At 28.1% G+C, this 13,796-nt stretch overlaps 1 protein-coding gene across 4 annotated transcripts in view; it reads right to left on the reverse strand.

The window, feature by feature from the left end:
• The window catches only part of LOC111613531 (kinesin-like protein KIF20A), an 83,359-nt gene that overhangs the window by 14,516 nt on the left and 55,047 nt on the right, over window positions 1-13,796 (reverse strand). For all 4 annotated transcript variants that reach the window (XM_023354877.1, XM_023354876.1, XM_023354874.1 and 1 more), the window contains exons 15-19: window positions 13,540-13,698; window positions 12,186-12,260; window positions 8,257-8,331; window positions 4,126-4,251; window positions 903-1,032 (exon numbers count right to left, since the gene is read on the reverse strand). In XM_023354877.1, coding sequence (XP_023210645.1) covers window positions 903-1,032; window positions 4,126-4,251; window positions 8,257-8,331; window positions 12,186-12,260; window positions 13,540-13,698 — 565 coding nt within the window. The remainder of the gene's footprint in view (window positions 1-902; window positions 1,033-4,125; window positions 4,252-8,256; window positions 8,332-12,185; window positions 12,261-13,539; window positions 13,699-13,796) is intronic.

Raw genomic sequence — 13,796 nt, forward strand, 5'->3', positions numbered from 1 at the left:
CTGTCGTGGCAAAACTTTTTGACAAATCAAGCGGAAATTGGTATCGTATCTTTAGAAAAGATGGCTGAATTATTCCCGCCAAAAATTAAATTGATCGCAGCGCCGCTATAGGCAAGGCCGCGAACTTTCCGAACAGCCCTCGTAGTTTTTATTAATTCTTCTTCATGCAAATTTCACAGTGAAGATTCTCAATAAAGCATTTTCAATTATTGCACACTTTAAATACATACAATAAAAAACTAGCACCTCACTTCAGAATTAGTGACACATGACAAATGTTGCCAAACTTTTTCAAGCTTTTGTTTGTTCACCCCATTAGTTTAAGTATTTTATTATAAAGTAAATATTTCATAAAATTCATGTAATTCAAATTACAAATAACTAAACAAAGATTGTGAGTTATTGAAATTAACATATTTAAATTGTTTGATACTTTATTGATACATTAAAATTTGAAGAATTTGGAAAAAACTGGCAACATTTTATGAAATATTGAAAACAAATTGCTTTTTTGTGTTAATTAAAACAGAAAAGAGCAATGTGTTTTCTAAGTTTTGTTTAAAAATGTTTCCTTTAATTAATGATATTTGTCATTTTTATGATATCCTGATTTCATTCATTTGAAATTTTAAAATTTGCATAAAAAGTGCACAAACATCAAATCACAACTCCCAAAAAGACAGAAGCTCAAAGATGATGACAGTCTCAAAGCAAGTCATATTCCCTTCTCTCCCTTATATAATAAAAAGCCAAACTACAATAAATAAATATGCCCAGTCCCAAACGTCCAGTTTTAAAAGGCAATATGTTGCCTTCTGTGGGTGCTTCTCACAAAACCTCAGACAATCATACAGGGAGAGTAAAGCAAATTTGTAATTTTAAGAACTTGAAAGAAAGATTACCTTGAAGATATTTCAATTCTTCTTTGAGCTTTTGATTTTCAATCTCCTTTTCATTGATGCTGTTATTAGCAGATTCTAACAGTGTTTGAGTCTTCTTCAAGTTTTCTATTAATGACGCAACTTCGGACTTCTAAATAAATGTAATTAATAATTAGTATAACTCCAAATTTAATAACATCTATAACAAACTTTTTGATATGTTAATGTTATTATATAAATCAAATATGTAAATACTACATTTTTGTGGAATATAATATATGTATTCACTCAGAAGTTTGAATTATATATTTTTTGATTTTATGACATAATGTGACTAGTGATTGAATAGCTAAAATGCATTTAAATGTGGACTAAATATATAAAGCATGGTGACATATTAAGACCTTTTGGAAGCCCTATGCATGTAAGATTTTGAGCCCTTCTGCATAATTTTACCAATCATAAACCTATAATGTCTATTTGTAGCTAAAGAATTATTTATAAATTATTATATACAATTTCATTGGTAAAATTGCTTTATTTTTTCAAATTTTGGGGTCCCTTGGCATGTGCATCAAGTATCTAGTAAGCTAAGTGGCACAGATTAAGAAACAGTTTAATAAATTAAGTTATAAGAATATCCTACCTGATCTCCATTTTTGAGGGTTTAAGACTTTTTATTTTTAATACTTTAATTTTAAAAAATAAAAAAAATTTATTTCATAATATAGTCAAACCTCTAAACAACAACTACTGACAGGAACACAAAAAAAATGACAGTTGTTTTGGAGGTTATTTTGTATTCATTTTTGTTTAATGTTCTTGAAAAACTAACCAATGTTCAGAGGTATTGTAAGTTTGTCAATATTTAATCTATATTTACACTTCTTGTGCTAAAGAATTCATGCTTCACTCAAACTTTCCATCATATAATTGCATAGACATACAACAGGTAATAATGGAACACTTTGTAGACTGTAGCACTTGTTTTTAAATTGCATGAGATAAACTTAACATGTATCTCATGCAATTCAAAAACAAAAACGCATAATTAATGCTAAGATAGAAATGTCCAAGCATATTACATTAAAGTATTCAATACAGATTGCTGTTATGAAATACGGATAAAATCAAATATTATATGAATATTAGTTACAAAAAAGTATGTTTTTGTTGTTACAAATTTAAAAAAATATCTTATTTCTGAATTAGATAATTCATATCTGAAGATCCATTTTCTTTGGAAGAGGGTTTATGAAATTATTAGATACACACCAATTCCAATTAATATCAATAGAGATATTTAAGAAAATTTAGAATATTTAAAATTCTAATTAGGAAAATATGAAATTTGAAACAATCATTTGACAGATGTTCCATGAAAAGTGATGAAATATGAACATTTTTGTGACGAGAGAGTAATATGAACTTAAAACAGTCATTTTCCAAGCATTTAAGAAATTTCTCCATTACTATCATTATTGTGTTATATTATTTCTTAAAATGAATTCATAATAAACATCTGATGGCTTCAAAAACGCAATAGTGTTTCTGTAAAAATAATTTTTGATTGACTTAATTCGGCATTATCTTTCTGTTTTAGTAGTTGATTTCAAATTTCATGGAGTTTGAAAAACAAAATATCATTTTCTTATATATATATATCTATAAGAAAATGATATTTTCTTATAGATATATATAAGAAAATATATTTTTATAGACATTATTAATTGTTTTCTTTTGCACTACATAGAAAATACATTCGTCTCTATTAAGAGCTTCTGATAGATTTATTCATTAATTGCCAATTAAATGCTATTTATCATTTATCACTTATCATAAACAAAATTTCACATGTTTTGAAAAGCCAAACCTTCTATAAATAATGGTTAGTTTATCAAAATTATGATCATTGTATAAATATACTGATAAAATTTACATTTTCACTAAATTATATCATCAAAGTTGAATTTAATTCCCTTTAAAGACTGTGTGAGAGTACATTACAGTAGAACCTCGATTATCCGGACTAATTGGGGATGAAGGTAGTCCAGATAATCGAAACAAATACTTTAATTTGTCTTTTAATGATAATACAACACGTTTTCTTTTCAATGACATATCGGCAATATTAAAAGTAAATACTGTATTTAAATCGTGATCAAATTTTCAAGAAACAAACATTTTTATTGAATTTGGACTACTACTGACCAACGCTAACAGACTACCTATTGTTTAAAAGGCCCTCTGGTGGCGCAAGAAGATGGATTTTATAAAATAAAAAGCAGTTGAAACTGCATTTTTATGAATAAAAAGCAGTTGAAACTGCATTTTTATGAATAAAAATTTGACAAACTACTGTATTTATTGCTTTATGACAAGTAAAATTTTTTCGTCGCATTCGCGGCTTTTAAGTAATGCATAAACCTTCGAGGCGCGAGGCATAGGCGGTGGCCCACGTCGTACGCCGTCCTTGGTCATAGAAATGATGTAATTTGAATATAAATTATTTATAAATACGTATGTCAAGTCATATTTTTATTACTACGTAAAAAATATTTAAGAGTTTACAACCACTGTGCTGGGTGAGAGGTTGTTGAAACAAAAAAAGTTATGCATTCCATTACGTACATAAACAGTGTCGTAATTCGCCAAGTGCAAATCAGCAAATTCGTAAAATTTTTCTTTATTTCGAACAATCCGGATAATCGAAAATCCAGATAATGGAGGTCCTACTGTATTTTGTAATGAAACCAAATGATTGTCAGATTTAAATCAGGCTACTTTACTGCTGTTATTAATAATTAAATGCCGAGTAATTTAATACTAAAGATAAATTTAATAAGAGATTGACAAAACTAAAATAAAACTCCAACTCCAACAGCAGTCTACAGAGAAGGTTCAACTGTGAGAAGAAACTCCTTTGTGGAACTTTTCATCATGAAATGAACATTTTTTGTTGTTTGGTTTGTTGAAAATTTTTAAGAAATTAAAATGTGATAAGGTCCTGTTTTTACAATTATAATTAGTATTTAGTACCTCTAGTACCAAATTACTCAATATTTAATTAATAACAGTGATAAAGTAACCCAATTTAAATCTGGCAATCATTTGGTTTCATTAAAAACTAATCAGTCTTTGAGATGTTTATATATATATTTATTTGTATGTGTATTACTTTAAAATCTACAAGAATACTTTATAGCAACAAACAAAAAGCATTCCTTTAGTAACAATACAATACCTGCAAATCATTCTGCTCTTTAATAGATTTAATTATTGAATCCAATTTTATGATTTCACTTTCTTTTTCAGAAAATACTTCTCCAGCCTTCAATACGACATTTGCTTGTTCTGCTATTTCTTTATTCTGGAATTATTAATACAAATTACATTAGATTCATATTTAATGCAAAACAAATTTGGATTACATGTTTACTATTTCTTAATTAACTAATCACATATAATTATATGAGCAAGTTTGAGTCATTTCTTCTTATACAAATTATTTTCTTTAGTAGAATAGATAGTAGCCACGAGAAAAGCAAGGTGTTGCTCGTCAGACTTTTGTTTAGCTTGCGTACAATATTTAGGAACACTACAGGAAAAATGGCAGCAAAACTGTTGATGAGAAGGAGACTACGAACCATTTATGACCAACTAAATCCACACCTATATAAGGATAGAAAAGAGGAAACAAGAATACAAGAATTCCAGATAGGGGACATCATCAATTACAGGTGCTACATAGACACACAAAGAAGTGGAAACCAGATAAGGTAACAAGAAAGACTGGACCATATACATATATGGTAGCTTCACCAGAAAAAACTGTGGAAAGACGACATTGATCAACTGATAGCTCAAGAGAACAACCACTCCAGAACAGGCAACATCCAGTTTGTCAGAACAACCTACATCCAGCATCCCAGAATAATCAACATCCAGACGGAGTACTACTGGTTAGGAGCAGCTCTAGAATACGAACGCTATCTGGACATCTCTGAGACTTTTAGAGGGGAAGATCTGTTATAACTTGCCTTGTCACAAGAAGGCATCAAGTCAAAGTGGGAATTTCCAATGTACTTTTCTTTGTCTGAGGCAATCTGTGTGAGTTGTCACCCCAGTCAGTTGTATTCCAGAGTGAATAAAGTTAATTGTTAATTAACTATGTGTTTTTATGTGAAACAGTGTCAAAAACAAAATCAATACAAAAAATATATCGATAATTACAAAGATTCAAGTAAATGCACTAATTAATATTAGTTCATTAAAATTCCTTGAAAAGTCAGATCACAGAATAATTCAGTCTCTGTATTACTGTAACAAAATTAGAATTTCCAATGGCAGAGCAAGACACTTTTTAGCTTGTTTTGTCCACTGGCTCATAAGGATCATATTGAATACCTAGCACAAGTTTTTTTAGAATGACAAGAACATTTACAATAAAATGATTCTTAATTCTCAGAATGCTCCTGTCTTTAGATGAAATCACCTTGGATTAATTTGGATTAAACCTAGTAAAACTTTTTTTGTGTCAAAACTAAGTGCATTGATAAACTCTAGTCATTTTGACATCACTCTTTCTTCTGTAATATCTGGGTCGATACACATTTCAGGCATTTGCCTCTCTTCTGTCGGCTTTACTTTTGAGATATCTTGTAAGGTGTTAATAAATATACATCTTACTTAAAAATTTTAACCGTAACTAGTGTAATTTTTAAGTAAGATGTATATTTATTAACATCTTACAAGATATCTCAAAAGTAAAGCCGACAGAGAGGGGCAAATGCCCAAAATGCGTATTAGCCCAGATATTACAGAAGAAATAGTGATGTCAAAATGATTAGTGTCTATCAATCTAAAAAATAAATAAAAAAAATAAAAAATAAAAGAAGACACGGTTTCAAAATAGGCAACAACTAGTAAAATGTGTTAATTACATACATAAAAGTGATTTTACCATAAAAAAATAAATCTGTAGATTTATCTGGTGTAGTTTAAAGATAAAAGAAATACTCAAACCTGTTAAAAATGGAAAAATAATTCAATACTGCATGATTTCAGTTTATGCAGGTTTTACTATATTTACAATTAGTTTGGACTACCGACTGCCACAATTCCATTAATAACTAAACTACATATATTTTTTTTAAAAACAGATTTCTACACAACCATAGTTTAAAGTTTTTTCTTTCATTCTGTTATATCATGCACTTATACTTTACTTATCTAAATCTGTAAATTTGTTCATCATTACCATTAAATAATATTTCCTATTTTCCTATTAAATAACTTCCTATTTTTTTATATCATCAACAAGCAATAAGTATATTTAACTTTACATAAAAAACGTTTTTACTATTTTTTACTATGTACAACCCCTACCATAAGTATCAGACCACCCATCAAAAATATTGATTTTGTAGTTTTGATTGCATATAACTATTTTCACTTACATTTTACAAATTTCCTGTATTTTTTTTCTTAAAATTTAATATTTAGTTAACAGAAAAAAAAAATTCACACAAAATTTTAATGTGTTTTAACATTAGAAAAAAATAAATAAAATCATTTGCATGTGTGAGACAAAACTTTTAGACTAGCAAAATTCCTTGACAAAAGTATTAGACCATATGAAGAACATCCGAAAATATTTCACAATAAAACTTGATTATAAATAGAATAGATGTGAAATGTTCTAACATGTTTGGGGAAATTAATGAAACTAGAAATAAACCATTTCATTTAAACATATAAACTGCAAGTATACAACAGCATCATGGGTCATAATAAAGAGCTGGGAAATGATTTAAAACTTCGAATATCATTATTCAAACAAAACTGCAACTGCTAAATGTAAGTAAAACTGGAGTTCAAAACATCATTAGAAAATTTAAGTTACTGAATGTGTCAAAAATCAACATTGTTCTGACAGACCCAAAAAATCATCAGAATTAGAAGACCAAACCATCCAGAAAATTTGCAAAAAAGTGAAAGAAATTTGGAGTCCAAGTGTCTTCAAGAAAAGTTATTAGATGTTTGGCTTCTGTTGGTTACCATTCCAGAAAAGTAAAAACTAAACCAATGATTACACCCAAACAGATAAAACTGCAACTAAATTGGGCCAAAAAAATATAAAGACTAGAAATGTGATGATTGAAAAAAAGTAATTTTCTGAGACAGTGAATGTTTTTTCAAGAGGACAATGTTTCTTGTCACCAAAGCAAATCAGTTAAGGAATGATTGTTAGAAAACAATATCAGGACTATAGAATGGCCACCAATATAAATCAAATTGAAAATTTGTGGTATTTATTGAAGAAAATTATCTAAAACAAACCGCACAACAAGCAAGAATTGAAATTGGCAACAAACATGTTGGGAATGAAATTACACCAAATGTGTATCAATAACTTGTAGATCAAATGCCAAATCAAATTACAGCTTTAATAAAAGCCACAGGAGGTCCTACAAGATTTTAAACAAGTGTGGTCTAATATTTTTATCAAGGAATTTTACTGGTTTAAAATTTTTGTTTCATATGCAAATTATTTAAGTTTTTCTTCTAATGTTAAAATATTAAAATTCTATTGTGTAAATTTTTTCTGTTAAATATTGAAATTTGAGAAAAAATACAGGAAATTTCTAAAAGGTAACTGAAAATAGTTATATGCAATCATAACTACAAAATCAATATTTTTGAAGGGTGGTCTAATAGTTTTGGCAGGGTGATGTAATAGAACAAAACTTTATAATTTTTCATGAATGTGTCAGAATTACACAAAATTCTGACACAAATCAAACTTGAGTCTCAAATGGACATGTTGACATAAACAGCTTTAACTTATTAAATTTCTTTGGTCTATAAAAAAAAAAAATCAGTAAACTATTAATATAGATACATATTCGTGAAAAAATAGTTCCATAGTTAAAGTAACAATTTGAAACAGACATTTTCTTATAGACTACTGTAGAAACCAGGATTTTTCTTCCTATAGTTCAACTCAATTATTAAATTGAGAATGCAAGGGAAAAAAATTCTGGCCTTCAAATAGTAGCCTACAAGAAAACGTCTGTTGCAAATTGTCACTACAGAACTATTTTGTCACAAATGTGAATTTGTTTTTACAGTTTTCTGATATTTTACAACCAAAAACTGACAAAGCCATTTTTACAAGACTTTTTTCTTACAATATCTGTAAAGATTTGTCTCGTTTACAGTCAAATACTAAATGATAAATGTGTTACTTTTACTATATTATGATACTAAAATTTATTGAGAATTTCCTCTCATCATCATAACAAAAATTGCATCTTGATATATGAAAACCTTCATTTCACATTTTTATAATTTTGTAAACAAAAGTACTTACCTTTTCAGTCAGTTGAATTTCCAAATTTTTCACATTTTCCTTCAGTTTTAATATTACATCATCTTGATCGTAATTCTAAAATATTTTAATACTTATGTTAAAATGAATTATTAATTACATGATTAATTCTTTATAATCATGTAATTAATTCATAATAAATTCTTTTAAAGAATACAAGAAACAGAAAAATATATTTGAAACAAATAAAAAATAAAAAAGAAGAGTTTGTATTTTATTTTATATACATCTAATCCTCAACTTGCATACTAAATTTTTTAATCAAGGTATCCCTTGATTAGAAAAAATACATTGATTAATCCCTTGAAGCTATCGTGTACATCAAAAATCGGATCAAATACAGTAATAACCCGAGTTACATAAGTAATGCAGACCATAGACCTTTATGTAACTCAAAATTGTGAATTGCTTAAGTGTAACTACGTAATTAGTAACTCAATACTGTATTTATTATTATACTGTACTGTATTATGTGTGTACTGTACATATATTATTATTTATTTCTTTGTATAAAAGAACTGTTTACGAGAAAGAGTGCCCAGTACACTTGCGTACGTGCTTACAATTAGACTGAAAAGTAAAGGATTAGCAGAGCAATAAAGTAATAAATCAGTACAGTGCAAAAGAAAGAAAGGGGAGGAGAAAGAGAGAGAATGGATGAATGTTTAAAAAGAATAATTCTTTGTAAAATTACATGTTATTCTACTGTTTTTTTTTCCAATTTTTGGAATTTACATTTTAATGATGTAAGCTGCATGTTATGTAACTTGGGGTATTACTGTACTGTACATTGGTACCCAACCTAAGAATCACGGCCTCCTAGAACAAATTTTCAGTTAATAACAAATATTTTAATTTTGTCATCAATAAGAAAAGTTTTATATGATAAATATGAGTAAATAATTTAAAAATTAAAATGAAACTTTACAGCTTGTCAGACAAAATTATACTCAATCCAGTTTGTTTCTCTCACTTTAATGCATGTGGAACACAATCATCATGTCAGTGATATACTAAAATTTGTTCAAGTTCATGAGTTGTTATTCATCAATTTTTGATAATTTCTACCCAAAATTTCTCTTTGTCAACAGCTTTTGGGTGCCCCATGTGTTTTGTATCCTCTAGTTCAAAATTTCCGAAACAAAACTTTTGAAACCACATTTGACTTGTTCAACATAAAGGAGCATCTTTTCCATACGTTGAGTCTTTTTTTTTTTGTATAGCATTATATCCTTTACAACAGTGGTTCTCAACCGGGGGTACATCTGCCCCTAGGGGTACGAGCGTAAATCGAAGGAGTACATCTAACTTTTATTATAAAATGGCGCATGTTAATGAATTTGCTGTAAATTATTAACACAAGAAATGACAAAAACTTGCTTTAAAATATCCTAGTATGAACACTGATTTCCCTTTTAACAGTTCAAACAATTTGTTTATCCACTTGATTTACCTGTCTATTTGTGCTGTTAGTGCCAAGTGAACCTGTAGTCTAGTAAAATTTTGATTTAACCAAGCATTAATTTTAGAATAGATGAAATCACCGATGTCAGCGGATTGACAGTACTTTTAGTTTTTGTGAAATATCAGTACAATGATGAGCTTTGTGAAGATTTGTTAATGTGTGATGACCTAAAAAATACAACTACGGGTTTTGATATTTTCAATAAAATCAATGATTTCATTCGAAGTAATGAAATAGATTGGAAAAAGTGCATTGACATCTGCACTGATGGAGCTAAAGCTATGTAAGGTCCAATTTAAAAGGTCTAAAGAAAACTTTTACCATTTTAATAACATATTTGTGACAAAAACTAAAAAAAAAGAAACAGGCTTGACGCATCAGCAGACATTCGTTGTCAGTTAACAAAGTGGGAACCAAATTTGAAAAAAATTGCTGAAGATTTATCGCAACAAATATCCCATTAAATTGTTAGAAATTATTGTAGAATAATTTAAATTTTGTTTATTGTGAATTATAATTATTTTTAGGATATGTAATTTATGCATGTATTGAAATGACTTCTATGATTTTATATAATATACTTATCAAATAACAATAAATAAATGTATGTACAGTGCCTGTTTAAATTGATTATTATTTACATAAAATAAGTAATCCACTTTTAATTATAGTTAGTTAGTGAGAGTTTTTTTATGGTGCTCAGTTATAAGGGCTGTATATATCTAACGCAGTAATTATAAAATTTACATACAAAAATATAAGGGGTACTTGAGAAACAACTAAGGGCTAATGGAGTACATTGACATAAAAGGTTGAGAACCACTGCTTTACAAAACTTAAAAAGCATAATATAAATGATATGCATTTCATCTGCAGACATTTCAATTTGATTTTACATGAACAAAATGTAAAGTTTTAAAATTATCTTCTAAATAAAGAATACAATATTGCATCAGCAGTAATATGTAAATTTCACAATTATTGTAATTAAACTATCTATCTCTAATGGAAATCACCCTTGGCACAAAAATAGCAGATTTACTAACACCTTGTTTACTGAGAAAAACATATCTATGTTAAATAAAGACAACTGTTAAAGCTATATTAATTAAAACCTTTGCTATGTATATAAAGGGATTGCCACAGTTAATTTTGCATGTTAATCAAATCCTGCATTAAACAAAATAGCATTAAGCAACGAATACCTGTAGTTTCATGCAAGTTTTATGTAAGTTAAAATTAAATAAATTAATACAAGGACAATTCAACTTCTGCCCAGAAGTTCAGTAATGGCAACGAATCTGTGTTTTACATAGTCTCAAATTATGTACCTTTCTACAGTATGTCTCCTCTGCATACTGACATTTCTCATATCATTATGGCAACAACATTATACTTGCTGAATAAAAATCTTTTAGCTGACGTCAAGTCTGCTACACGACAATCTCTATAGCTTTGGCATTCGGGATGAATCTCCCGTCTACCAACACTTCCTTCAAAGACCTAATGTATGATAATTACATAATGACAGTTCCAAACTGTAGGCCAAGTAATCCAGAATTTCCCAATCAAGTCCATTGATCATCTCCCACTGTGCAGTACATGTCCCAACATCAGCCAAGAGACCTCTATTCTGCAGGCAGGCAAAGCATCATTACCAAAACAACAAAGAAGTGTTGGCATGGCGGGGAGAAACCAGAGAAAGAAATACAAATTGGAATCATTTAATATACACACAGTTCCATCACCATTACTGAAATTCTGAACAGAAGTTGAATTTCCACAATACTTACATGGAAAAATAAAGGAATAGGTTTACACAATTTTAATTTACATGTAACTTTCATAGAATCAATCTCTGTATAAATTGAGGATTAGATATATTCCAAAACTTGTATTTCAGATTTATAAAGTCAAGTAATTTTAATATTTTACATTTATTTTGTAAAGTTAATTTATTTATTTATTTATATGTTCTAAAATATATATATATATTGGATTCCATAAGAAATGCTTCATTTAGTTTCCATAAAAACAAATTTTTAACATATTTCATTCCCACTGACAAGTATATATTCAAAAGTACAACAACTATTTCTTTTAATATCCTTTTTAAATTTTAAGTATGATAAGAGCAAACGTTTTCACTGTTTTTAAACTTAGGAAATCATTTATATTTCAAATACATTTAATAAATTATTTGTCTTCTCTTGATTACTAGAACTAAACAAATTCAAAAAGACTTTTGCTATCTATTCACTCTGTCATTTGTTAATATCTGTTAGATGTTGCTAATGTAAACAAATTTGCAAATTAAACTGATTATAATACATTATAAAAAATAATTCTTTACTAATTAAAAAAAAGGAAGCAGTACCATTAAGTGAAGATCATTAGAAATCAAACTTTATACATTATACAATAACCGCTAAATAGAGTTATTTACCTTTTTAGAAAATTGACTTTCTAGATTTTTCACCTCTTCCTTTAACCTTGAAATCTCGGTATCTTTATCACGTGCCTAAAATATTTTAATTAAAATTAAAAGCCAGATAATTATATATTAATTTGTTCACAATAAATTTTAAAATCACAAATCATACTAACAATAACTGAATTAAGGTAATTTAAATGTTAAAAATAATGATATAACTAGTAGGTTTTGAAATTACCTTTTAATATTATAATGTATGCATATATATTAGAGAAAATCTAAGAATAAAGATGATTTACATAAAAACTAATACAGAAAATGATTTGAAACTATTGTGTCTACTACACTGTTACAGAAAATCTTAATACAAATAGTCAACCCTAGAACCATGTTGTAAACCTCATGGAAAAGACATACTGAAGAGGACCTCACTAATGGCTGAGGGAATAAAACCACCAAAGTGGTTTTCGGACCAATGGTTTGGTGATTACTGATAGTTGGTCGCAGGCTTGTACCTCACAATCAATCTGACTGAGTGGAATTTTCTGGGTTTTCTTCACATGTGCAACACTTAAATAGGAGCTAGTTTCCCATAGAAAGTACTTCCTAGGAAGCATTGCCCAACTTATGTGTTGTTTTATCCCATTAATACTATATCCTACATACTGAAGAGGTGATCATTTATTCCCTCATTAAATAGCAATTTATGAAATAAAGGTGTTTGAAAAGGCAAGCATTATTTTGAACTAGTCAGTTATTATAGGAAACTCAGTAAATTAAATCTTAAAACATTTTCTCACTTAATACATTAAGTCTGGGCCTGAGAGTATAATGGAACGCTATTTATATGTTTCACATTTATATACCTATCATTTATATATTATTTACACTAGTCCTAAAGCGTTCTTAGCCCTTTCAATTTGAATTTTCAATTGAATACGTCACAACATTTCATCCTTGTCTATCTCTGAAACATAAGTGTTATGGCAGAGTCAACCTTTTATTGGATGATCTCATCTGCCTCAATATGCAAAACATTAAGAATTTTTCTTCCATGATAGCATAATTATAAAAATATATTCGTAAATAATAAATGGTCAGATGTAAATGGAAAAACATTTTATATATTCTTCTATCATTCTGCACATGTTTAAAATATATTTATTGTCCTCCCTATTTCTATTTATTAAGAGAAATTATTGATTACAATACCATAGGTGCAGAAAAAATAACAATAATCTTCAATGACCTACATTACTATATTTCATTGAGGATATACACTTAACTGGACAGCAGCACATTTTATTCTTTTTCCAGTAGAGAACTTAATTTATTATTATTATAGGGTAATAAAAATATAAATTACCTGTTTCACTTCATTAGAATATTCAGCTTTTAACCTCTCATTTTCAAGAATCAAATTATCTCTAAATGTTTTTATATCTGTAATTTCATTCTTCATTACTGTTAACTGACTGATTAATTCATTATTCATATCATCATTATTTTCAACGTTTGGTTGATCCTAATAAAAACAAATGGACAAAAATAATTAAGTGACATCATAAAATATTTATAAATTATTACAAACAGATTGAAAAATATATTTTTCAAATAAGTTTT

This window comes from Centruroides sculpturatus, unplaced genomic scaffold (assembly GCF_000671375.1).
Source record: "Centruroides sculpturatus isolate CEXI.00-Female unplaced genomic scaffold, Cexi_2.0 scaffold1871, whole genome shotgun sequence".
Taxonomy (NCBI): Eukaryota; Metazoa; Arthropoda; class Arachnida; order Scorpiones; family Buthidae; genus Centruroides; species Centruroides sculpturatus.